Genomic DNA, 26,571 nt, shown 5'->3' with positions numbered 1-26,571 from the left:
TAAGGTATTACTTGGACGACCCAGTGCACTTGCTGGTTAGTTGTGCGGAGTTGTGAAAAGTGTAATCACAATTTCGTGCACCAAGTTTTTGGCGCCGTTGCCAGGGATCGTTCGAGTTTGGACAACTGACGGTTTATTTTGTTGCTTAGATTAGAAAAAAATTATCTTTTTGGTTAGAGTCACTAAAATTGAGTCTTCTATTATTGTTTTTGGTTAAAATTTTAAAATCCTTATTTTCTTTTTCTAAATTATTTTCGAAAATTTAAAAAAAAAAAAACAAAAACCTCATAATTTAGTCTTCTGTTTGAATTTAGTTTCATGTTTTAAGTTTGGTGTCAATTGCATGATTTTATTTTTCTTTCAATTTTTCGAATTATATGTTCTTAGTTCTTTCTTAATCTTCAAGTTGTTCTTATTTATTTTCCTTGTTTGATCTTTAGTTCTTCTTGTTTTGTGTCTTTTCTTGTTTTTCTTGTGCATTTTCGAATTATTAGTGTCCAAAATATAAAAATTTTTAAGTTTGGTGTCCTTTTTATTGTTTTTGTTTCCTTAAAAATTTTCAAAATTTGTTCTTGGTGTTCATCTTGACATTCAAAGTTTTCTTGTTTTGTGTCTCCAAATTTCTGTTGGAGGACCTTGTTTTAGTCATGAAACTGAGAGTGGTCTTAGATAGATCAGAGACTATGGTTGCTAAGTCAGAGAGGCTCTGCTTAGAATTCTCTGTCTATTGCTCAGAAGATGAAAGAAAAGGCTTGCTATTGCCAAACCTATTTCTCCCACCATTATTATTATTGAAGCCTTGTTGAGGCTTTTGTTGATCCTTCCATGAGAAATTTGGATGATTTCTCCATGAAGGATTATAGGTGTTTCCATAGGATTCTCCCATGTAATTCACCTCTTCCATTGCAGGATTCTCAGGGTCATAAGCTTCTCCTTCAGAGGAAGCTTCTTTAGCACTGCCGGATGCAGCTTGCATTCCAGTCAGATTCTGAAAAATCATATTGACTTGCTGAGTCAATATTTTATTTTGAGCCAATATGGCATTCAGAGTATCAATCTCAAGAACTCCTTTCTTCTGAGTCATCGCATTACTCACAAGATTTCTTTCAAAAATATACATGAACTGGTTATTTGTAACCATTTCAATGAGTTCCTGGGCTTCTGCAGATGTTTTCTTCAGATGAAGAAATCCACCAGCAGAGTGGTCTAATGACATCTTGGACAATTCAGACAGACCATCATAGAATATACATAAGATGCTCCATTCTGAAAGCATGTCAGAAGGACACCTTCTGATCAATTGCTTGTATCTTTTCCAATCTTCATAGAGGGATTCACCTTCCTTCTGTTTGAAGGTTTGGACTTCCACTCTAAGCTTGCTCAACTTTTGAGGTGGAAAGAATTTGGCCAAGAAAGCATTGACCAACTTTTCCCAAGAGTTCAGGCTTTTTTTAGGTTGTGAGTCCAACCATATCCTAGCTCTGTCTCTTACAGCAAAGGGGAAAAGCATAAGTCTGTAGACCTCGGGATTAACCCCATTGGTCTTAACAGTGTCACAGATTTGCAAGAATTCAGCTAAGAACTGATGAGGATCTTTCAATGGAAGTCCATGAAACTTGCAATTCTGCTGCATTAGAGAAACTAATTGAGGCTTAAGCTCAAAGTTGTTTGCTCCAATTGCAGGAATTGAGATGCTTCTTCCATAGAAGTCAGAAGTTGGTGCAGTAAAGTCACCAAGCACCTTCCTAGCATCTCCACCATTGTTGTTGGGTTTGGCTGCCATGTCTATGGTATGCGAAATTGCTACTCAGGTTGTGAAATGTTGTTCGAAATTGATTCCCTGGCAATGGCACCAAAAACGGATGCACAGGACCATGGTCTAAACATATCTTCACAACTTCGCATAACTAACCAACAAGTGCACTGGGTCGTCCAAGTAATACCTTACATGAGTAAGGGTCGAATCCCACGGAGATTGTCGGTATGAAGCAAGCTATGGTCACCTTGTAAATCTCAGTCAGGCGGATATAAAACAGTAATGGGTTTTCGAAAATAAATAATAGAATAGGGATAGAGGTACTTATGTAAATCGTTGGTAGGAATTTCAGATAAGCGAATGGAGATGCTTTTCGTTCCTCTGAACCTCTGCTTTCCTGCTATCTTCATCCAATCAGTCTTGCTCCTTTCCATGGCTGGCTTTATGTGATACATCACCATTGTCAATGGCTACTTTCGGTCATCTCTCGAGAAAATGATCCAATGCCCTGTCACGGCACGGCTAATCGTCTGGAGGCATCACCCTTGTCAATGGCTTCATCTTATCCTCTCAGTGAAAATGATCAACGCACCCTGTCACGGCATGGCTATTCATCTGTCGGTTCTCGATCATGCTGGAATAGGATTTACTATCCTTTTGCGTCTGTCACTACGCCCGGCAATCGCGAGTTTGAAGCTCGTCACAGTCATTCAATCATTGAATCCTACTCGGAATACCACAGACAAGGTTTAGACCTTCCGGATTCTCTTGAATGCCGCCATCATTCTAGCTTACACCACGAAGATTCTGGTTAGGAGATCTAAGAGATACTCATTCAGTCTAAGGTAGAACGGAAGTGGTTGTCAGGCACGCGTTCATAGGGAATGATGATGATTGTCACGTTCATCACATTCAGATTGAAGTACGAATGAATATCTTAGAAGCGAAACAAGATGAATTGAATAGAAAACAGTAGTACTTTGCATTAATCTTTGAGGAACAGTAGAGCTCCACACCTTAATCTATGGAGTGTAGAAACTCTACCGTTAAAAATACATAAGTGAAGGTCCAGGCATGGCCGAATGGCCAGCCCCTCTGATCTAAGAACCAGGCGTCCAAAGATGGTCAAAAAGACGTCTAATACAATAGTAAAAGGTCCTATTTATAATAAACTAGCTACTAGGGTTTACATGAGTAAGTAATTGATGCATAAATCCACTTCCGCGGCCCACTTGGTGTGTGCTTGGGCTGAGCTTGAGTGTTGCACGTGTAGAGGTCCTTCTTGGAGTTGAATGCCAGTTTTTGTGCCAGTTTGGGCGTTCAACTCTGGTTTTGGATCCTTTTCTGGCGTTGGACGCCAGATTTGGGCAGAAAGCTGGCGTTGAACGCCAGTTTACGTCGTCTATTATTGGCCAAAGTATGGACTATTATATATTGCTGGAAAGTCCTGGATGTCTACTTTCCAACGCAATTGGAAGCGCACCATTTCGAATTCTGTAGCTCCAGAAAATCCATTTTGAGTGCAGGGAGGTCAGAATCCAACAGCATCAGCAGTCCTTCTTTAACCTCTGAATCTGATTTCTGCTCAAGTGCCTCAATTTCAGCCAGAAAATACCTGAAATCACAGAAAAACACACAAACTCATAGTAAAGTCCAGAAATGTGAATTTAACATAAAAACTAATGAAAACATCCCTAAAAGTAACTAGATCCTACTAAAAACATACTAAAAGTAATGCCAAAAAGCGTATAAATTATCCGCTCATCAGTCTACTTCTTTTTCAAAAATTTTTGTAAGGTCCTCTCTGGAGTTTTGTGCTTTAGCTTCTCTTAGCTTCCTCTTCAGAGTCCTTTCAGGTTCAGGATCAGCTTCAACAAGAATGTTCTTATCCTTCTTCCTACTCATATAAAAAAGAAGAGAACAAAGAAGAAGAGGAATCCTCTATGTCACAGTACAGAGATTCCTTTATGTGAGTATAAGAATAGAAGAATAGAAGAATGAGGTAAGGAGAGAATAAGAGGAATTCGAACACAGAGAGAAGGAGAGGGTTCGAATTATGAGTACAAGAGAAGTGTTAGTAAATAAATAAATAAATAGAAAGAGATGAGAGAGGGAGAGAGAGAGTATTCAAATATTAATTAAAATAAAAGAAAAATATTTTTGTTTTTATTTTAATTATTAGTTAGAATTCGAAATTTAAGAAAAAAAATAAAATAAAATTAGAATTTAAAACAATTAGTTAATTAAAAAGAATTTTGAAAAAGTGGTTAGTTGTTTTCGAAAATGAGAAGTGCAAAAGTAGTTAGGAGGTTTTGAAAAAGATAAGAAATAGTAAACTTTTTAAAATTAAAACAAACAAGCCAAGTGGTTAATTGAAAAAGATTTGAAAATAAATTTTGAAAAGATAAGAAGTTAGAAAAAGATTTTGAAATTAAGTTTTGAAAAAGATATGATTGAAATTTATTTTGAAAAAGATTTGAAAAAGAAATTTAAAAAGATTTAATTTTGAAAATTAAAGTTTATGACTTGACTAACAAGAAACTAAAAGATATGATTCTAGAATTTAAAGACTGAACCTTTCTTAACAGGAAAGTAACAAACTTGAAATTTTTGAATCAAAACATTAAATGTTAGCAATAATTTCGAAAATTATGAAATAATAAAAAAAGATTTTGAAAATTTATTTAAGAAATTCGAAAATATTAAGAAGAAAAATGAAAAAGATTTGATTTTTGAAAAAAGATTTGAAAAGATAAAATTTTTTATTGAAATTTTTTACTTGACTAACAAGAAACAACTAAATTTTAAAATTTTTTGACTAAGTTAACCCAAAATTTTGAAATTTATGAGTAAAATAAGGGAAAGATATTTTTTTATTTTTTTTGAATTAATGAATAAAGAGAAAAACAACAAAATGACACAAGACATAAGAAATTAAGATCAAAATAACTAATGCATGCAAGAACACTTTGAATGTCAAGATGAACACCAAGAACACTTTGAAGATCATGATGAACATCAAGAACATATTTCTAAAAATTTTTTTAGAAAAGAAACACATGCAAGACACCAAACTTAGAACTTTTTAAACTTTAGACACTATGAATTCGAAAATGCATATGAAAAATAAGAAAAGACACAAAACAAGAAAAATTAAAGGTCAAACAAGGAAAATCATCAAGAACAACTTGAAGATCAAAGAAGAACACAATGCATGAATTTTTGAAAATTCAAGAAAAATAAAAATATGCAATTGACACCAAACTTAAAATTTGACACAAGACTCAAACAAGAAACACAATTTTTTTTGTTTTATGATTTTATTAAATTTTTTTGTATATTTTTCGAAATTATTTTGGAAAAAGAAAATAAAGAACTTCAAAATTTTTAATAAGAATTCCAGGATTCGTGCAATGTTAGTCTAAAGCTTCGGTCCAAAAGAGTTAGACATGGCCAAATGGCCAGCCAAGCTTTAACATAACAAATACAGACATGTCCTTTCTACAATGGAAAGTTTAAAGCCTCGGCCAAAAAGATTAGACATGGTTTAACAGCCAGCCAGGCTTCAACATATCTCATGAAGCTCTAGAATTCATTCTTAAAAATTTTTATGAATTTTTTGAAAACTAAAATTTTTTTGTTTTTTTCGAAAATAAAAATAAAAAGCTTAAATATAAAATAAAATTACCCAATCTAAGTAACAAGATGAACCGTCAGTTGTTCAAACTCGAACATTCCCCGGCAAAGGCGCCAAAAACTTGGTGCACAAAATTGCAATCACACCTTTGCAACTCCGCACAACTAACCAGCAAGTGCACTGGGTCGTCCAAGTAATAAAACCTTACACGAGTAAGGGTCGATCCCACAGAGATTGTCGGCTTGAAGCAAGCTATGGTCATCTTGTAAATCTTAGTCAGGCAGATTCAAATGGTTATGAGGTTTTGATAATTAAAATATAAATAAAACATAAAGTAAAATAAGATACTTATATAATTCATTGGTAGGAATTTCAGATAAGTGTTTGGAGATGCTTTGTTGCTTCTGAACCTCTGCTTTCCTATTGTCTTCTTCCAATCATGCGTGCTCCCTTCCATGGCAAGCTGTATGATCCTCTTGGATGAAAAATACCAGGTACTGTTTCTGCACGGCTAATCAACTGTCGGATTTCTCGTCTCGGATGAAAAATACCAGGTACAGCTACCGCACGGCTAATCATCTGTCGGTTCTCACTAGCGTCAGAATAGGATCTCTCTATCATTTTGCACACTGTCACTTTGCCCAACATTCGTGAGTTTGAAGCTCATCACAGTCATCCCTTCCTAGATCCTACTCGGAATACCACAGACAAGGTTCAGACTTTCCAGATCTCAGGAATGCTGCCAATTGGTTCTAGCCTCTACCACAAAAATCCTAATCTCACGGACTCGATCTGTGGATTAGAGACCCAAGAGAATATACTACGGCTGTCGTCCAATGACTACGTTGAACATCATGTAGACCGCTTGTGGTTGTCAGGCACGCAGATCTTGGCTAAGCGAGTAATAAAGATAGTGGGTGATTGTCACGAGTCACCCCTTCATTCTGACTTAACTGGATTAAGTATGAGAGTATATCTTGGAGAAGAAGTAAGCGTGAATTGAAAGAGAAACAATAGTACTTGCATTAATTCATGAAGAACAGCAGAGCTCCGCAACTTAATCTATGAGGTGTAGAAACTCCACCGTAGAAAATACATAAGAGAAAAATGTCTAGGCATGGCCGAATGGCCAGCCTCCCAAATCAAAAGTGATAATCTCATTCCAAAACTCCAAGTCTGTGAATACAATAGTAAAAAGTTCTATTTATACTAAACTAATTACTAGGGATTATAGAAAATAAGTAACTAAGTGCAAATAGTGCAGAAATCTACTTTCGGGACCCAACTGGTGTGTGCTTGGGCTGAGCATTGAGCTTTACACGTGCATAGGCTATTTCCAGAGTTAAACGCCAGCTTAGATGCCAGTTTGGGTGTTTAACTCTAGTTCTGGTGCCAGTTCTGGCGTTTTACGCCAGAAAAGGGTCTCTGGTGGGCGTTTGAACGCCAGTTTGGGCCATCAAATCTCGGGAAAAGTATAGACTATTATATATTGCTGGAAAGCCCAAGATGTCTACTTTCCAACACAATTGAGAGTCCGCCAATTAGGCTTCTATAGCTCTAGAAAATCCATTTCGAGTGCAGGAGGGTCAGAATCCAACAGCATCTGCAGTCCTTTCTCAGCCTCTGAATCAAATTTTTGCTCAGGTCCCTCAATTTCAGCCAGAAAGTACCTGAAATTAAAGAAAAATACACAAACTCATAGTAAAGTCCATAAATGTTATTTTTTCATAAAAACTAATAAAAATATAATAAAAAATAACTAAAACATACTAAAAACTATGTAAAAATAATGCCAAAAAGGGTATAAATTATCCGCTCATCAAAAAGCCCATTTTGCCCCTGACTTTTGCGCTTCTCAGTGTCAGTTACCATTCTCCCTTCTTACCTCTCACTCCCTATTCCTTTACGCTGCTCCTAATTGCTTCTGCATTCGTTTCTGCTTCCTTCTTTCTTTCCTAATTCACTCCAATTCAAGCACTTCAGTTCTTTCCTGCTTCGCTGCATTTCCTTGGAATTCATCATTCTTCATTTTCCATTTCCTGGTAAGCATTGACTACCTTTATCTTTAATGGATCAATTCCGGTTTCCGCCATTGCTGTTGTTTTCTTCTTTTATTGCCTAGATTGTTTATGATTGCTTCCATTTGGGTTATGCTGCTGCTAGATAGGTTCCAGGGGGGTTACCATTGAGTGCACCATTTTTGCTTCTAATTGGCCATAGATTAGTATATGGTAGAACGTAGCACTAGTTTCAGTATCTCTCGAGTTCCCGACCACCCGGGTCTGACTTTAAGTGGTGCCCCCACTATAGGTATGGCACAACATCCCGTCCCAAGGGTTCCCGTGGACCGTTATATCTGAGTTACCTCCAATGTTAAGGATACAGCTTCTAAGATGATCGTTGTGGAGCTGCACGAGCTCCGGAACGCTGATCTACTCTGCGGGGGTGGCCCCGAAGAGGAGCATTATGATATGTTTGTTCTCGGGGATCGAGAACATATCTGCCACATTAACATGAACACTCCCGGGGTTGCCGACTGGATGTGGGCATATAAATCCATGTTCACTAACTTGGGGGTTTGACTTCCCTTCTCCCCTTTTGTCATTTCCCTCTTAAACCGATGTGATGTGGTGCCGTCCCAGTTACATCCAAACAATTAGGCTTCTATTCGATGCTTTGAGATGGTATGTGATATTTGGAGCTGCCGATCTCAGTGGAGGTGTTCCTCTACTTTTTCTTCTTGACCAACCCTTCAAAAGAAGAGAAACATAAAAAGGGGTACATATCATTTCGAGCTGTGCAGGGTCGTCGGATCTTCGAGTTATTCAAAGATTCCTTTCATGGCTTCAAAGAAAAGTACTTCAAGGTACGGCCGCTGAAGGTTGTCATCCCTTCTGGTTAACTTTGGAGGGAGAACGGCGTATCCCGACCTACTGGAGCTTTGGCGCCGGGTCAAATTGGTTAATAAAGAGTACTTATAAGGATTTGAGCCAACAAAACTAGGATATCACCGATGTCTTGCTGGCTATTTTTGGTAAGAATAACCTCAACCCTCATCTACTGATGGGTGACCGTGAAATAGGTAGAAGTTATGTGGGTAAGTCGTCGGGTTGCCCTCCCTTTTGGTATTATTCGCTTTGGCTTGTATGTCTGCCTATTAAGGTTTTAACATTTGAGCTTTCCTTTCATGTTTCAGTGTCCATGGTTGCCGAGAAAGTTGGACTTAGTAACTTGATGGCCCAGTTCTTTCCAGGGAACAGCGATGACAGCTCCGCAACTCCTTCTGCTGAGGCTCCGCCTTCCCACACCCCTGAGGTTTAGTCAGGTCCCCCTCTTCAGGAGAACGTCGGTACCAGTGCCGGTGCGATTCCTAGCACTGGTGTGATCCCCCTTCTGAGGAGATACTCGATGATGAAGGGGGTCCCGACTTGACTATCATTGAGAACCCTAAGAAGACAAGAACGACGTCTAGCCCAGAGGGAGCACTCACTGTAACGGAGAAAAATTTTGATGATGGGGGGTTTATTGACTACCAGCTCCTTCCGGGCACCGACGACTTCTTTCATGACGGGGACTTGGCCTCTCAGGCTAGATGGGTTTACAACTGCATGCTTCGTGTGGCGACCATCGCGAGGAAGGTGGAAACCTATTCTAGCCCAGGCTAGGGTGCTAGACGGCAAGTACCGTTCTTCCCTTTGGGGAGATCAGCGGACTGAAAGCTGAAATGGAGACTACCAAGGTTAAGTTGACTGACATAGAAGAGAAGCTGAAGGTTTCTGACGCCTCAGTGGCCCACCTTGCCGATCGAGAGATGACCCTAGAGAGCCAGCTCGGCGCCGCACTGGGTTGAGCATCTGCAGTGGAGGCTAAAGTCGCCGACATAGAGAAAAAGGTGGCCGATGCCATCGCATCGGTGAATACTGCCAAGGCTAAGGCCGCAGCCTGAAAGGGGAGGTTGCCAACTTGAAGAAGAAGAACAAAGAGACCCTTAAAAATGCATGCGAGGTGATTACGAGCACCGAGGAGGCGAATAAGGCACAAGTCAAGCTGCTATCTCCCGACTTCGACACCTCGGCCGTTGGGGCTTTCAAGACCATTGTTGGCAGAAAAATGGTTGATATCCCGAGAAAATGACTTGTAATTTTTGTATTTTGTACCTTTTGACTGGGCCGGTATGGCGCCTTATTTTGTAAATGATCCTTTCAGACCTGGTAATTTAGAAGCTCGAACCGTTTACCATTTTGTCATGAATGGCTATTGTTAGGCCGATATCGTGCCTTTACTTTTTTAACCATTTCATTTGTTTGAACGCTTGGTTTTTGTTGATGGAGTCCCCGTTTGGCTTTAAGGTTGCCAACCGTCATATGTCAGGTGCTTATCATTTCACTGGCTCCCGGGGTGATCAGTTTCAAGGTCCCGTGGTGTTAATGACTAATTACATAAATGGAGATAGAGAGCGAAAATAAAAATAACAAAGCAATAACTGAATTAAATATGTGATGGAGGTGACAAACCATAAAGCAAGACATCAAAAAACAAAAGCGGGGAATGAAAGCAAAGTACTGGAATAGAGAACCGCTAGGCCGTCAAGTCGCATTTTGCATCTTATGAGTAGAACCTTTTTAGGTTTGCTGCGTTCCCTGTTCTCGGCACCTCTCTTCCGTCCAGACGCTCTAACTTGTAAGCCCCTTTGCCGACTACTTCTTTTATTCTGTATAGGTCTTCCCAGTTAGCTGCTAGCTTTCCTTCTCCAGGGGTTGGCAGCCCGATATCGTTGCATCACAAAACAAGATCATCTGCCTCGAAACTCCTTTTTAGCACTCTGGTGTTATACCTCAAAGCTACCCTTTACTTTAACGTAGTTTCTGATAAATGGGCCATCTTCTTGGTTTCGTCAATCATATCCTTCTCAACTGCTTCTTCAACTCCACTGAGGAGTAGTCTTGGACTTAGTTCTCCTATCTCTACAGGAATCACCATGTCGACTTCGAAGGTGAGCCAGAAAGGCGTTTCCCCGGTTGAGGACTGTGATGTCGTCGTCTAGGACCACAAGACCGACGTGAGCTGGTCAGCCCAGGAGTCCTTTTTCTGATCTAGTTGCTTTTTCAAGCCTTTGAGGATGATTTTCTTTGTGGCTTCTACTTGATCGTTGCTCTACGGGAGCTCGACCGAGGAGAACCTTTGTTTAATTCCTAGCCCTAAAAGGAACTCGCCAAACATCTTGTCTACGAATTGCGTTCCATTATCTGAGATCACGACTTTTGGGATTCTGAACTTGGAAACCACCTGCCTCCACATGAACTTTCGAAAATTTACCGACGATATATTGGCTAATAGTTCTGCCTCAACCCATTTGGTGTAGTAATCAAGTGCTACGATTAAATACTTAACTTGCCCGGGACCCACTAGGAACGGGCCTAAAAGGTCGATTCCCCACTGAGTGAAAGGCCAGGAGGCTAACATTGAGCCTAGCTCTACTACTGGGGACTTATGAAAGTTGGTGTTCTCTTGGAACTTTCTGCATTTTCTCACGAACTCTTGCGGATCCGATATCATTGAGGGCCAATAATATCCAGCTTTGACGAGCTTCTTGGCCAGTGCTTTCCCCCCAATGTGGTGGCCGCAGCACCCTTCATGAACTTCGCTTAAGACGTAGTCCGCTTGGTTGGGGTGCAGGCACTTCAGCAAAGGCTGGTTGAACCCCCGATTGTATAGCTGGCCTTGTATTACTACGTACTTGGCCACCTCCCTTCTTATCGTTTTTGCTTCCTTTTCGTCTTTGGAGAGTTCTCTGCCTTCCATGAATAAGAGAAATGGGTCTATCCACGAGGGGGGTTTATCACATGTGTCACACACAGGGTCACTGATAGCTCCTTTATCAATCCCTGGATCAAAGATTAGTTCCCTATACCTAGCTTTGTGTGTGCCAGCTTTGACAAGAGGTGGGCCCTGGCTTTCCTTTCCCTGGACACATGTTGAACTATGACCTCTTCAAAATCGTTGCACAACTTCTTCACCCTTTCCAGGTACTTTTGAAGTAGGAAATCTCTAGCTTGGTAGGTCCCATTGATCTGAGAAGTTACGATTTGAGAATTACTGTTGACCTTGACTCGCGAAGCTCCGACATCCTTGGCTAAAAGTAGGCCTCCTATCAGGGCTTCGTACTTTGCTTGGTTATTGGAAACCGGAAAATCAAACTTGATTGACTGTTCATAAATCATCTCAGACGAGCTTTTGAGGATTATTCCAACCCTTCCGAACGCTTGGTTGGAGGCTCCTCAATGCCGTGTGATCGGGTTCTCGGAAGAGTCACCAGTTACTTCAACCAGGAAATCTACCATTGCCTGGGCCTTGATCGCATGCCTAGGTTCGTACTTCATGTCGTATTGAGACAGCTCAATCGCCCATGTCATCATGGACCAGGTAGGTCGGGATTCTGTAGGACTTGACGAATGGCTTGGTCGATTTTCATGGTGATGGAGTGCTCTTGGAAGTATTGCCTCAGTCTTTGGGACGAGATTAGCACAGTGTAGGCCAACTTTCTTAGCTTTTTGTATATTAGCTCTACGTCTTAGAGGACCTTGCTGATGAAGTAGACCAGTTATTGGCTCTTGTCTTCTTCTCGGATGAGGACGGATGCCATGGCTTAGTTTGTTACCGCTAAATATAGAAATAGATCTTCGCCTTCTTTTGGCTTGCCGAGGATTAGGGGTGCCAAGAGTATCCTTTTGAAGTGGTCGAATGCCTCTTCACAGGCTGGGGTCTTCCTCGGGCCTTTGCTGCTGAGGCCCCGAGGAAGCGAGACAATGCCGTAAGTCTCCCCACCAGCCTCTGCACGTCCTTGATGCAACCTGGGCTTGACATCCGAAGGATGCCCTCGCACTTATCCGGGTTGGCCTCCACCCCCCTTTGCGTATCATGAAACCGAGGAACTTCTTGGCTTTCATAGCGAAAGGGCATTTGAGGGGGTTGAGCCTCATATTGTGCTTACAGAAAGACTTGAAAACGGCCTCTAGGTCGCCGACAAGGTTGCTTGGCTTGCTTGTCTTTACCAAAATATCATCGACATAAACCTCAACAAATCTACCGATAAGATCGCTAAAAACCCTGTTCATCAGCCTCTGGTAGGTAGCTCCGGCATTCTTCAGTTCGAATGGCATCACTCTATATAAGTAGGTACCGGCTGGCATTATAAACACCGTTTTCTCCTCGTCAAGTCGGTGTATTGGTATTTGGTTATAGCCAGAGTATGCGTCCATAAAGCTTAGGAAACGATATCCTGCTGCTGCATCTACCAGGGTGTCAATGTTTGAGAGGGGAAAAGAGTCTTTTGGGCACGCTTTGTTGAGGTTCGAGTAGTCGATTCACATTTTCCATTTTCTGTTGGCTTTTTTAACGAGGACCATGTTCGATAACCACATCGAGTAGTCGAGTTCCCTGATGAATCCAACCTCTAACAGGCTAGCCGTATACCTGGCTACCTCGTCGGCCCTTTCTTGTGACATTTTCCTTTGATGTTGGGCAACAGGCCTAACATCTGGCTTCACGACCAACCGATGAGACATAAACTCGGGGTCTACCCCTGGCATGTCAGCCGGAGTCCATGCGAAGAGGTTGCTATTTGTCCTGACAGCCTCGATGAAGGGTTCTTTAAGGTTATGGGGGAGGTTTCTATTCACGAAGGTGAACTTCTCCTCCATGTCCCTGACTCGAAACTTCTCCAAGTCCCCTTGCGGCTGTGGTCTCAATTTATCATCTACTCTTGCGTCCAGATTTGCCAAAAACACCCCAGATGCCTCTTTCAACTTCTTTCTCAGGGAGAGACTAGCATTGTCGCAAGCGGCTACCGTTTCTAGGTCTCCCCTGATGGAATTGATTATTCCGTTATCAGCCACAAACTTCATTGCTAAAAACTTGGTGTATATGACCACCAAGAGTTCATTAATTGTTTTCCTTCCAAGAATGACATTGTAGGCTGTGGAGTCTCTCAAGATGACAAAATCTGCCATTACTGACCTCTTACTTTCTCCGGTTCCAATGTAGATCGAAAGACTGATTACCCTGTCGAGCCTTATGTAGCTGTCGTCCAGGTCGATGACACCATGATGATGGGTCCTGAGATCGGACTCTCGGATCCCCAAGGTGTTGAACACGTTTCTGAACATAATGTTGGAATCCAATCTCATGTCAACAAGAATCCGTTTAACCAGGCCCATTCCAATCATCGCCGTGATCACCATGGGAGGATTTTTCGGGTGGTTGTGGCACCAAAGATCTTCCTCAGGTCGCCCGTGCTCTCTCATTCTCGGTTCCCTTATGAATTGGGAGAACTCAACCAACTTGCCTTCGCAGATAGCCTGCTCCAAAGAATCTTTCAAATCAAAACCGTCTTGTGTCTTGTGACCGAAGCTTTTATGGTAGTCGCAGTACAAGCTCTTGTTCCCGACAGTCCTGTCCTTCAGCTGTCGGGGTTTGGACAAGATGCCCTTGTCCACAATCTGCTAATAGACCTCCGCTGTGGGGGCCGTGAGGGGAGTGTATAGTTCGTGAACTTCCCACCCGAGGAAACGGCTTGGGTTGTTTCCCTGACGCCCCTTCTTTTGGTGTCTCTCTCGGTTTGTCTGCATACCTGGGTTGGCGGGGAGGTGGGTTGGTCGACTGCCGCTTATTAGCGGCCACCATCTGGCTGACTTCCTCATCATTATCGTACTCTCTTACCACATTTTAGATCTCCTGCACGGTCCAGACGGGCATAGTAGTAAGGTGTTTTCTGAAGTCTTCGTTCAACAAACCATTCATCAGGCACAGGCTGGCTACCGAGTTGGTCAGGCCGTCAATTTCCATGCATTCGTCATTGAAGCCTGTCCAGAAATTTTTAGGTTGGTTCTCCATTTCTCTGGGTGATGCCAGAAGGTTGATCGGGTGTTTGGCCTTGGCAATGCGCGTGGTGAACTGCGCTAGGAACCCATGAGTTCTATCCAAGAAAGTCGTAATGGACCCCTGCGGGAGTGCGTTGAACCACCGTATCGCGGGACCCGTTAGCATTACTGGAAAGGCTTGGCACCTTACTGCGTCACCGACATCCTTCAGGTTCATCCCGGCCTCAAAGGTCGTTAGGTGTTCCCGGGAATCTTTGGTCCCATCGTACTTCATGTCCGTTGGCTTGTCAAAGTGTTTTGGCAGCCGGATTTTAAGGATGGAGGGGTAGAAAGGGGTTGTTCCCATGATGATGGGGTCCCGCCTTCTCCTCCCTCTGCTTTTCTGGGTTCCCCATAATCTTCCGTTCTCTCGGGGGTTTGGGAGCGGATTTGAGAGCGAGGCCAAGCGTTGGTTTCCACACACTCATTCCCCCTCCTAGGATGCCTCCCACGATCACCCGACCTTATCGTGGGAGATCGGGTGCGGACAAGCTGGGGCGGGTGTCCCTGCTGTGGGAAGGGCAGTAGCAATCTCTCGCTGCGAGTTCTCGCTCCAAGTTCTGCACTCTGTGCCTGAGTTCCTGCATTATTTTTAAGTTGTCATCTCCCGTTCCTCCGATAGGGTGTCTTTTGGGAGATCGGGAGTATTGGTTCCCTCACTGGGTCACAGGCCCTGACTGCTCGCAAGAGGCACCAGCGAAACTCACCCTACTTCTCACACGGGCCCCTCATTCTTCGCGAAGCTCGTCCGACGGCAGAAATAATGCCATGCGGCCACCAAGTCCCCACAGACAGCGCCAATGTTTGTCTGCTCAGGTTCTCGGGGGTCCTACTGTCTGGGTTGATACGCTTGATGGAGCAGAGGTTTGGAGGGGTTAGCACTTGGATGCAAGCTGAGGAAGGTCGGCCGTTGAGACTCGCTAGGTTACGAGATGGTAGGGCCACCTGCAAGAACTCCGACACTCAAGTCAGCTATTAGGGTTGGGTTAGGTCACATATCTTTGGGGAGGGATAGGTCCCTGCCCTCTTATAGTCCATACTCGGGTGGGCCCTTTGTGATCAGGCCCACCTTCCTGAAAGCTTCTGCTAGCTGTCCAGGCTCTACATGGTGAGGAGGGAAAGGCGTGTGTTCCCTCTCAGTTTGGGTAATGTGACCGTCGGGTCGGCTGTTCGGGCTTCGACCCAGGTCGCTGGCGGGTCGAGCCAGAACGCTAATATTGTTGAATGCAAAATAAACATTGTCCAAAATATATAATTAAACATCTACATGTTTAGAATATAATCAATCAAACGTAAAATATAATCCAAAACACTAAATTAGAACATCAAAAAATGTCCCTAGCGAAAAAAAGCATTGGCCCGCCGGGGGGTCCCGTCTCACCCTGCCAAAGCCCGCGGTTTAACCGGTGCGGCTTAGGCGGATTTTCAAAGTGTGGCGGTCTTAATTTTTCAGTCCGAACCATTTTTTTTGGCGGGTTACGTAGGCCGATCCGATGAGTTTAGCCCCGTTTGCCACCCTTACTCTTAGCTGACACAGCTAAGTTACATACATTTATAACTGACTCTATCTATTTGAATTTTTAAAATACGATTATAGTCTAAAACATTCATAACAAATGTATATGGAAAATGCTACTTGTACAACAAAATTCAGCCTTTGATCAGCCTTTAATATTATTTATTTATTTTTTAATTAAAACATATTCCTATTTTTTAGGATACACATTTATAATTAAGATTAATTTAAATTTTAAAAACTAAAATTTCTCTAACTTCCTACCCACTTCATAGTTAGTTATTGTTTACTTGTTTTACGTTTCTTCTATTCTACTATAATATTTCAATTTGTATCTGAAGAAAAAAAAATTCAAGTCAGTGCATTTAGAAAAAAATTAATCCCTTACTTATTGTAGCTTTGATAAAATGCAGAATCTGTTTTACAATTTTCTAGTGATGAATGGTCGAATATAATTATATATACAAACTAAAATATTTTCAATTGTAGTTTCTTTTTCAATTGTAACACATCTAAAATTATTAAGTTATACAAAAAATATTTTTGAAACACATCCAAAACCATAAATCTAAAATTTAAATTTAAACATTAAAAAAATAATTGTAACACATCTAGAATTATGAAGTTATACAGAAAATATTTTTGAAACACATCCAAAATCATAAATCTAAAATTTAAATTTAAACATTAAAAAACAATTGTAATACATCTAAAATTATGAAGTTATACAGAATTCAAAATACAGAAATCGCACATACAAAAATAATTTAACATTGTAATATATATGAAAATCTCTTCAGGCCATTTTATTCGATTTTTTGTTTCAAAAAAAATAAAAAATTTATACAGAATAATAAAAAAAAGTAATGGTGTCAAAGACACGACCAAACCTTATGTAAGTTTTTGGCGAGGTTGATGCGAACGAAAGAGGAGGAAGGCGGCGACGAAGATGAGTGTTAACGAAGGGGAATGTGGCATTGTGAATGAGCACCGAGGAGAAGGAGGAAGGCAGTGTCGAAGATGAGCGCGGAAGAGGAAGGTGGCGCGGATGAACGACGGCGGAGGATGACTTCTCGATGTGCGCCTCTGAGTTTTCCATGTGAGCCTCTGGTTTTGTTTTCCATGACTTCTCTGCTTCTTTGAGTGTTTTGTACGGATTTAGTTAATAATTAGATGGTTTAAGGTTTATTTTATAATTTTAAAATCAAAATTTTGAATTTTGAATAATTTAATTTTTAGATATGTTTTTAATTATAATATATTAATAATTAAATATATTAAATCTGAAATAGAAATTTAAAATTTAAATTTTAAATTTCAATTTTATTTAGTTTGTATTTTAGATGTGTATTTAATTTTAAAAAGACAGTAAATCTATTCATAATTTTTAAATGTGTTTGTTTTAATTTTTTTTAAATTATTGTAATAAAAGGCTGAATATTATACTATTTTTAAAGGATACCTAATTGAATTGAATGTATATTTATAACAAATAAATAAAAGAAAAATAACACTAGCAATACAAAACTCTAATTACTTTTCCTTTTTTTACATGCTACTGTTGTTTTTCTTTTATTTATTAATTTTTTAATTTTTTTTACTGATAGTAATACGAGACTAGTTTTCCACAACAATGAATTATAACCAAGGTTCGGAAAATCGGACCGGTCATCGAACCACTCTAGTCACTGGTTTACTGGTTTATTGGTCCAACCGGTCTAACCGGTGGTTCAACCGGAAAAACCGTTTTAGAATAAAATAATAAATAAATTATAAATAAACATCCTAAAATATAATTATAGTCTAATATAAATCTTAAAATATCTTCGAAATTTAAAACACTACATAAAATATCATCAACCAAATCCATATGATCTTATCAAAATACAAACTCAAAAATTAAATAGTAAAAAAACATATTTAAATATTAAATCCCAACATCATGATTTATCAATCATCAAAATCCACAAGAACTTGTTGCAAATTTGCTTTGGTGGATTAGGATTAGGATTAGAAGCATCAATCAGCAACAAACAAAGCCAGCAAAAACCAGCAATAATTAGGAGCCAGCAACTACAAATCAAAGCAAAACCAGCAACTACAAAACAAAGAAGTATCCATAACCAGATACGAAAGTAAAGACCAGCCACAGCACATTGAAAAATCAAAAAATTATCAACATAACCATATCTAAATTCTGCCACCAACATTCAGCAACAAACAAAGCCAGCAAAACCAGCAATAATTAGGAGCCAGCAACTATAAATCAAAGCAAAACCAGCAACTACAAAACAAAGAAGTATCCATAACCAGATACGAAAGTAAAGACCAGCCACATCACATTGAAAAATCAAAAAATTATCAACATAACCATATCTAAATTCTGCCACCAACATTCAGCAACAAACAAAGCCAGCAAAACCAACAATAATTAGGAGCCAGCAACTACAAATCAAAGTAAAACCAGCAACTACAAAACAAAGAAGTATCCATAACCAGATACGAAAGTAAAGACCAGCCACAACACATTGAAAAATCAAAAAATTATCAATATAACCATATCTAAATTCTGCCACCAACATTCAGCAACAAACAAAGCCAGCAAAACCAGCAATAATTAGGAGGAGCCAGCAACTACAAATCAAAGCAAAACCAGCAACTACAAATCAAAGCCATTAGCAAATGTCAACAAAAAAATTAGGAGCCATCAACAACCAGTAAAAGTGTAAAACACTAGCCAACGAGAAATTAGAAAACACTAAACAGAGTAACAATAAATTTGAAAACAGAGAAAACACTAAAATAGAGAAAACACTAAAACACTAACCTGGGTAATTAGTTAATTACAGATCCATCAACAAATACATTCATAAATTAAAAGAACCTTGTGACTGACTATTATTCGAACTAGTGGATTAGGATTAGCAGAATCATTTGAATTAGGAGGATTGGTAGACGAATTATTACTTAAACAGGCATTATCAGCAATTGCTTCTTGATTAATACTTCCATCCATAACTAAAATCAATAAATCATAATCCAAATTAAAAACAGCAACAGAATGGCTAGATATCAAATAATCATCCATAAGACCATAGAACATAATCAGTAACAAATCCATTACTCAATTTCAGAAACAAATCCATTACTCAATTTCAGAATCAGTAACAAATCAGTAACAAAAGCACATATTAGAACAGAATCAGTAACATACCAGAAATCAATCACTAACTTCAGAGTTCAGACCACTAACCTTGAATGAGAGAAGGACGGCGACGGCGAGACGAGAAGGACGGCGACGGCGAGACCACGGCTTGCAGCTCGAACTCGAGCAAGAAGACGACGCGACTACGTGCCGAGCTAGGGGTTTCGGTCTCGGACAGGGGGAAGGAAGAGGCGCCTCCGACGGATGGCGGCGGCGGATCCGTGGAAGAGGCTAGGCTTTTGGGTTAGGGGCTAGGGCAGTGGCTGGGGAAGGAGAGGGAGACATCGTGTGAAGTGTGACTGGGGCTAGGGCTAGCACGAATGGGTTTGGGGGGTGAAGTGTGAGTGTGTTTTTTTTTTCTGTTCTAAATGGCAAAACGGCGTCGTTTCTAAAAACCGGTCAGTTTTCAGTCCGATCCAACCGCCCGATTCTTAGCCGGTTCAACGGTTTTAGAACGGTTTTGTGTTTAACGATTTAGAGGAAGAACCGAACCGTTTTTCTTGCTGATTCCCGGTTGAACCAGTTCAACCGGCCGGTTCGATCCGGTTTTCAGAACCTTGATTATAACGTTAACCTGTGTATTTTTGTTACAAAATTATTAAGAGTTAACAATAAAATAATGTTGTAATAATTTTAAAATCGTTAAGAACTTAAATATAAAATTTAAAATATTAGAATTAACATTAAAACTTAACCTAAATATTAGTGAGATAAACGATACTTTACTCTATTTTAACACGTTACCATCTCTACCTCTTTTTTCGTTGTGGTCACCATGATCTCCACAAAGATTGTTTCTTCTGCAGTTCTATTATCATGTTATCAGTTATCACATTATCGAGCTAAAAACCCCGAAAACCAAACTTCTACAAAATTTGTGTTCTTCTACCAAATCTCTAATTTGGATGAAGAGTAGTGTGCGGATATTGATAGCTGTCTGGTTTTTGTCTTGAAATTCTGAACATGATTGGTGTGTCCAAGTTAATTAAGCATAAGTGGAATGGCTGAGTCAATTTGAATGAAAAAAGCAAAGTACCACTGAAATGGAAACTAAAATAAATAAAATGGGGTAACAAGTTCATATATCAATTGTCTTTTGATTAAGAGCTACATATCTCCATGTCTCTTTCTCCACAAAATCTGCATCAAGAAACCTTGAAATAAAAGCCCACAATCTGTAAACATCTTCAAAGTTTGTCAAGAAACCAAGTGTAGAAGTCACCACGAATATCCCAGGGCCAAGCCCATGACTATCTCTCTTCTTGTACAGGCCCGGCCTATAATCATCAGAAGCGCTAGATTCCAAGGCTCGTTGCTCCTCCTCTTGATTCTTGTCTAACTTCATATTACGTAAAAATGCAGAACCCAATGAGATATTGTTCCTGTCAGCTAGTTTCTGCACTAGTTTAGGATCAATCTTTTCCCCTTTCCAATCAAATATGTTGAATGCCACTGCAGGCCCACGGTGTGAACTTATGTTTGGGCCGTAGATCCTAACCATTGAAATCCCATTTTCAGGATTAGGGTGTTGTAGACTCAACAATGCATTAACCAACCAATTGATAAGGCACCTAATATAATTAGCCCAAAAAAAAAAAAAAGAAAAAAGAACTTGTTAACGTTGTATAAGTAAAACCTACCCCCAAAAAAAAAAAAAAAAAAAACAGAAATACAAGAATTAAATACCATAAGATACATCAACAAAAAAAAATGACCAAGAAACAACACTTTCTATCAATATTAAAACTAGAAGCCAATACTTTGTTTTTTATATTGTCAGAATTTAGAGTTTAGAATTTAGTATTTAAGAATTTAGATTTGGTCAATATTAGCAAGAAATAATAAATGTTTTTGGCCATATATAATAAATAAATGAATCGAACACAATAAGATATCAGGGATAATAAACATCTGATATCCTACTGAATTGAACATTCTTATATCCTCATTGTACACATTGTATAGATACTCTATTGGCTTTTTATACTTTCTCTAAATAAAATAAGATAAGATAGTGAGTTAATTAGAGTTTTTTTCTAGTTTCTCACATAATTTATAGTTGACAAATAAATTATTGTACTTATAAGGTGAGATTAGAATTCGGATATTTACTTAGGGGTTAGTGGTCACCACCCATTAGTAAATTGGTAATTTTAATAGTGCTAAAAAGGTACCTGGCACACTACCAAAAAAAAAAGTACCTGGCCCTGCAATTAATCAACATTAGCCCCACCGAGTCTGCATGGTCCAATCCTCTGCATTCAGAACCGAAAGTATCAATCATGTGGCCAAATCTCTTCCCAGAGTTGAATGAGTCCAATTTCAGAACTGAATTTGAATTGGAACACTGGTCTTTTGGTTTTGGTTCATTTTCTTCATCATCAACATCAGCAGCAGCAATGAATGACAAATTTTGTTTCTTAAATGCAGGGACAAGGCTCACAATTCCTAGAGCTGAATCATTGCAAGAATCTTTCAGCGAACAGATGCTAGATTTCTTGACAAACAAGCACCCAAACCCAGATGGATTCTCACCAAACACTTTATAGAAAGAACAAATCATGAAATCTGGCTTGAACATGGACAACCCTAACGAGCTTGTTTCCTTAGGCCTCATGGAACAAGCATCAAGCAACACGCGCCACCCTTTCTCTTGCGCCATCGACATCCAAACATAGGAATGCGGCGTCCCGGTAACCCTCGAACGGAGAGGGAAAACGAACAGACCCTTATTGTTATTATTACCATTGTTATTCTTTATTATCTTGTTGGCTATGATTTTCTTCTTCAGTTTTCGCCAATTCATTTTCAGACTCGGCCACGAGAATTCAGCCGAGAGCGCGGTCACGCCTTGATTCTTACATACTTGTATCATCGTTTCCAATGCCTCGCTGCTATGATCATAAACTGTAAGAAGCTCTCCGTTTGGATGAAACTGAAAAGAATTGGCCAAAATTTTGAAAGCAGAGACCTCATTGGCAGTGAAAACTAGCGTGTATTCGGATTCTGATACGTTCATGAATCTCATGATCCTTTCGCTCATTCTCAACTCTAGCTCAGTGTCGTGGCCCCCGTAAAGAATCTGTGAAGGCAAAGTAACTGACTTGTACGATACGTCAAAGAACGATAATGGTTCCGTGGTTGCAAACATGGACGAAGAAGAAGAAGCAGCAGCAAGTGAAGTTGTGGAGAGTAGTGATCTTTGTTGTTGCGCGTAGGAGAAGAGACCGTTGCCTGTGTAATCGAAGCAAGTGTTAGAGAAAGTGAGGTGATGGTACTCTTGGGAACGAATCTCGTCGATTTTAAAAGTGTTGGGAAATTTTGGGAACGCTTTGATGAAGTTGGAGTATGAATCTTGAAGAGTAGGTAGAGTTTCGTGGTTGGTGAAGTATGTGTGAGGGTAAAGAGTGGAATAAATTGATTCTGCGAATTCTTGGTTTGATAAAGCTACGTTGCTGAATCTGGGTTTGGGAGTGTCACTGGATTCGGCAGAGACAAGGGATAATGGAGATGGGAAACAGCCATTGAAGCATGGTTTTGAATTTGATGACAGGTTCATCTTTTTTATTCTTTTGGTTATTTTTCTGAGATTTAAGGGATTTTTTTATATTTTTTATAGAAAATTTTGGATTGAAGGTATGTTGGTGACTTTGGTGTTAATGTGTGGTTCATTTGTCGTAGAGGCTAGTTGTGTGTGACAGTGTGGACTGGGTAGGGCGTCTACCTGTGTACCTGACCAGTTCCATTATCCTTTATCATTATTCCTTACCAACTCAGATTCAATTAAGGGATTTGTATGTAGGCGCATTTGTTCCTTTTTTTTTTCCCTTTCAATTTTAAATTAAAAAAATTCCTTATTTACAAATTACAATACAATTAGTTATTCTTAAATTTATTTTTTAAACAATTTTTTATGATACTAATTTAAAAAATAAAGCAAACACATTTAAATAGATTTAATATTTTTTTAATTTAAAATACAAATTCAAAACACAGTTTAAGTAAAATTAAAATTTAACAATTCAATTTTAAACATTTTAAATCTTAACATATCCCAATACAATCACTAAATATCCCAAACACAGATTTCACTCCAGTAAAACCTTTCAATCCTGCAAAACCGAGAGTTGTAGCGCCTTACACTTCTCCTCCGTCATTGCCCTCTTCCCATGTGTCGCGCTCCTCCCCCTCCCTTGCTGCACTCCTCCCTCGCATCGCGCTCTTTCCCCTTGCGCTCCTCCATCGCCGCACTCCTCCCTCGCGCCATGCTCCTCCCTCGCCGCGCTCCTCCCCTCTGCGCTCCGCCATCGCTGATGTATGAGCATCTTTAGTTGTTTTCTTTATTATTTTTTTGAATAAAGTTAGGGATTTTCTTATTTTAATTGAGATTTTTGTGCTTTAATCAATGTTCTTGGAGTTGCTTTGTGTGTATGTTTGGAAAGTTGTTGAAAATTAGGAAAGAAAAAAGGAGAAGGACAATGAAAGAAGCCCCTGGGAGAACCAAAGAAGGTGGCATGCAAAAGGAAGCAACCTCCCAGGGAACTAAGAATTGAAGACAAGCCCCAAGGAAGTGTAACACCTTTGAAGAGAATTTGTAAATGCTATCAAACCTGACCTCTTCATACTCCAGCGAGCATAACTTGAGCTATAGAGGTCCAAAATGATATGCATATTTTGATAGTGGACATTCAGTTTGAGTCATGAACTATGTAACACCCTACTACACCTAGGATGTAAAACTGAGGTGGCGAGGTGCTACGACCTCTAAATAAAATATAAATATATATAATAGTTGAAAGAATGTAGTATACTAGGAGCCTTGAAGAATGGGTAAAAACAAAATCGCAAAAATAAAAGCGCAACGTTTAGGAAAGAGATTACTTGCCTATGAAGAAAACTAGAGTTCTCAAACATATATATAAAAAGTAAGAACAGAGGGTCAAGAATACAAAATAACAAGCTCCTAACTCAGCTTGCGAAGCTAAAGCTGACTGGAGAATATTTACATACATATATATATACATAATCCAGAACCCAAAATATATATATAATCAAGCCTGGTTCTTCATAAACCTCTAAGAGGTGCAAAATAATACAAGTATATATATAACGAAAGTCTATACACATATAGCAAAAGACCAAAAGTAAAACCCCAAAATGAATCATCTTCGCTGCAGAAGTTCCAGATGCCAACTGAGGTGCCTCTCGACCCACATCTGAAAAACATAAATATTGTATGGGATGAGAATTGGGGGTTCTCAGTATGGTAAAGGTGCCTGCATATATAAGATATAAGGTCTTGGGAATGCCAGAGACAATCCTAGAACGCCGACACTCAGATTATAAAATTTAAAGACTAAAGTAGAAGCCATAAGTCAAGGTGGTTTTCTAAGGATTCCTAACTTAACCAAGTCTTAAGCCTAACGAAATCCCTAACTTCTCTGCCTTTCCTCTGTTCCTCCATCTCCGGTGAAATTACAAAGATAAACAAGCAGACAAAGGCAAACACATGTAGAATACAAGTAATACAGATAGCAAATATAATAAATAGCATATTATAATCACTTAGGCAATCCCAATTAATGCACAAACAAACAATTCAAACAATATGCATATGATGCATGCCTGTCCTATGGCTGATGATATCATCTGTCGATTATATAGCCAACCCGATATGTCCTGGTAGTTAACCGTGGACTGAAACACTCATCGCGGAGCAAGTGGATTTGAGCTACAACCCCCTTGCTACTACCCGCTCAACCTAGAGCCAGTGAAATAACCACTACTGCAGCTACTCCCCAGGCGGGTGTTTAAAAGCTCAACCTAGAGCGAGTGGAATAACCACTACTGCTGCTACTACCTAGGCGTCACAATCTCTGACCTGGAGAAAGCGGGACGAACCACTATCCTTGCTACTACCCAGGTATCTCAAGCATTGATTATCAATTTTGTCATTATTCATAACATGATCATCCTTTTCGCACACTTCATTTTATCCAAAAATTCGCCCACAGAAGATTACAATCCTAATTCTCTGTCTCTAGACTCAAAACGGAAGTATCTTAGAAATCTAAACCCATTTTGAAATAGTTAAATTGAGTAAAATAAAAAAGAAAGCCATTTTCTCTTGCAAAAATTGGTTTCAAGATTGAAAACTCTGCACTAAGACAGCAAGCTACCATGTTTTTAGAAAATTCACCAAAAATCACATTTTCACTTGATATATCTGAAAATTTTCAGAAATAAAATAGACTTATAGAGCTTTAAATCACTCAAAGTCCTAAAGAAAAATCATTTTTCTGGAGAGAGTTATACTGATTACAAATTTGTTTTAAAAAACTGGTTTCGCTGTTCAAACAGCTAAGAGCTCTATTTTTAAAACAAGCACAACTTCTTCAAAACAATTTATGAAAGTATGAAATTTCTAAACATACAAGAAAATAGTCCCAGTGTCAATGTCATTTTGGTCCCACTCAAAATTATGGTTAGGATTGGGAGATATATGCTTGAAAAGTTGCTGGTTCAATTATACAGCAGCAGAAAATCAGCTTTAAAGTAACAAACTTCAAAAATTTATATCTCCTAATCCAACCGTTAAAATTTAACAAAATTTTGTAGGATTGAGCTACACATCACAGAAATTAAAGGAAAATTAATTTCATCTAATTATGATGGTTAGATCATTCCCAAAAAGAGTCTGAAGATGCTGCCAGAAAATAGATTATGCAGAATTTTGCCAAACCTCAACTTCCAAAATATTTCAATCCCAACCCCTTTAAAACTTACCAAATCTTACCATAGTGGCTCAAAACCAAACTCAACTACACCACATCATTCTTCAATACACTAATTTACCATCTCCATCAAGTTTTCAATCCAACAATCCATGTTTAACACAACATCTATCTTCAATATACATCATCATGATCATATCCAACAATTCAAGTTCAATATAACAATATACATACTCATCAATACCTACATCATCATACATTTCAAATATCATATTTCCACCATCATCAACTATATTCATGTCACAAAACCAGTGAATTTATCATGCCTCAACAAATCAAACATACATTGTCAACTAAACTACCAATCAAATCCAACATTCTCAACTTATCCTAGGTCGTCTAGCCTAAGTTTTTACAAGACATTACATATTAAATACAAGAAACCAAAATCATATGTTGGCCGATTTCTTCCTAAGCAACAAAACCCTTCAAAATTCTTTCTCACCACAAATTCCAAGCTCCAAATTCTCAATCAAGCAAGTTCAACTCAGCATCACTTGCTCCACATCATCAATTGACTCCAACCAATATCCAAATTCAATCTAATATCACATATTATTACTATAATCAATGTAGAGTTCACGAAATTGGAAATTCAACAAAAATTAGGGGTTCCTTACCTCACCTACGGCTCAAATAAACAAAACCCAACAATTCTCGCAAGCTAATTCAATCCTAAGAGATTAAAATCACATAATTCTCAATACAAAAATCCCATAAATTCGAAACTGAAGGGGAGATATTT

General features: G+C 39.2%; 2 protein-coding genes across 3 annotated transcripts; both read right to left on the bottom strand.

The window, feature by feature from the left end:
• Positions 1-14,117: 14,117 nt before the first annotated feature.
• LOC112721428 (uncharacterized) lies at positions 14,118-14,546 on the bottom strand. Its single transcript, XM_025772493.1, has one exon. The coding sequence runs from the start codon at positions 14,544-14,546 to the stop codon at positions 14,118-14,120; it is 429 nt and encodes a 142-aa protein (XP_025628278.1).
• A 5,525-nt stretch (positions 14,547-20,071) lies between these two features.
• LOC112722168 (uncharacterized) lies at positions 20,072-22,902 on the bottom strand. Of its 2 annotated transcripts, none has more exons than XM_025773137.3 (2): positions 21,234-22,902; positions 20,072-20,603 (listed from the first exon to the last, which is right to left on the bottom strand). In XM_025773137.3, exons 1-2 carry the CDS (start codon positions 22,589-22,591, stop codon positions 20,111-20,113), a joined length of 1,851 nt encoding a protein of 616 aa, XP_025628922.1. In that variant the 5' UTR covers positions 22,592-22,902; the 3' UTR covers positions 20,072-20,110. The 2 variants fall into 2 exon arrangements, with proteins under 2 accessions (XP_025628922.1, XP_072063053.1); XM_072206952.1 differs by having other exon boundaries at positions 20,072-20,525.
• Between the last annotated feature and the right edge of the window lie 3,669 nt (positions 22,903-26,571).

The sequence above is a fragment of the Arachis hypogaea genome, chromosome 11 (genome assembly GCF_003086295.3).
Source record: "Arachis hypogaea cultivar Tifrunner chromosome 11, arahy.Tifrunner.gnm2.J5K5, whole genome shotgun sequence".
In the NCBI taxonomy this organism is placed as follows: domain Eukaryota; kingdom Viridiplantae; phylum Streptophyta; class Magnoliopsida; order Fabales; family Fabaceae; genus Arachis; species Arachis hypogaea.
The sequence above is the reverse complement of the archived record's forward strand: the minus strand, read 5'-3'. Positions and strand labels throughout refer to the sequence as shown.

Coding starts and splice junctions, on each gene's coding strand:
- LOC112721428 (XM_025772493.1), bottom strand. CDS start 14,546: ATGAAGTACGATGGGACCAAAGATTCCCGGGAACACCTAACGACCTTT.
- LOC112722168 (XM_025773137.3), bottom strand. CDS start 22,591: ATGAACCTGTCATCAAATTCAAAACCATGCTTCAATGGCTGTTTCCCA. Junction 20,604..21,233: donor TTGATTAATTGCAGGGCCAG/GTACTTTTTTTT, acceptor TAATTATATTAG/GTGCCTTATCAATTGGTTGG.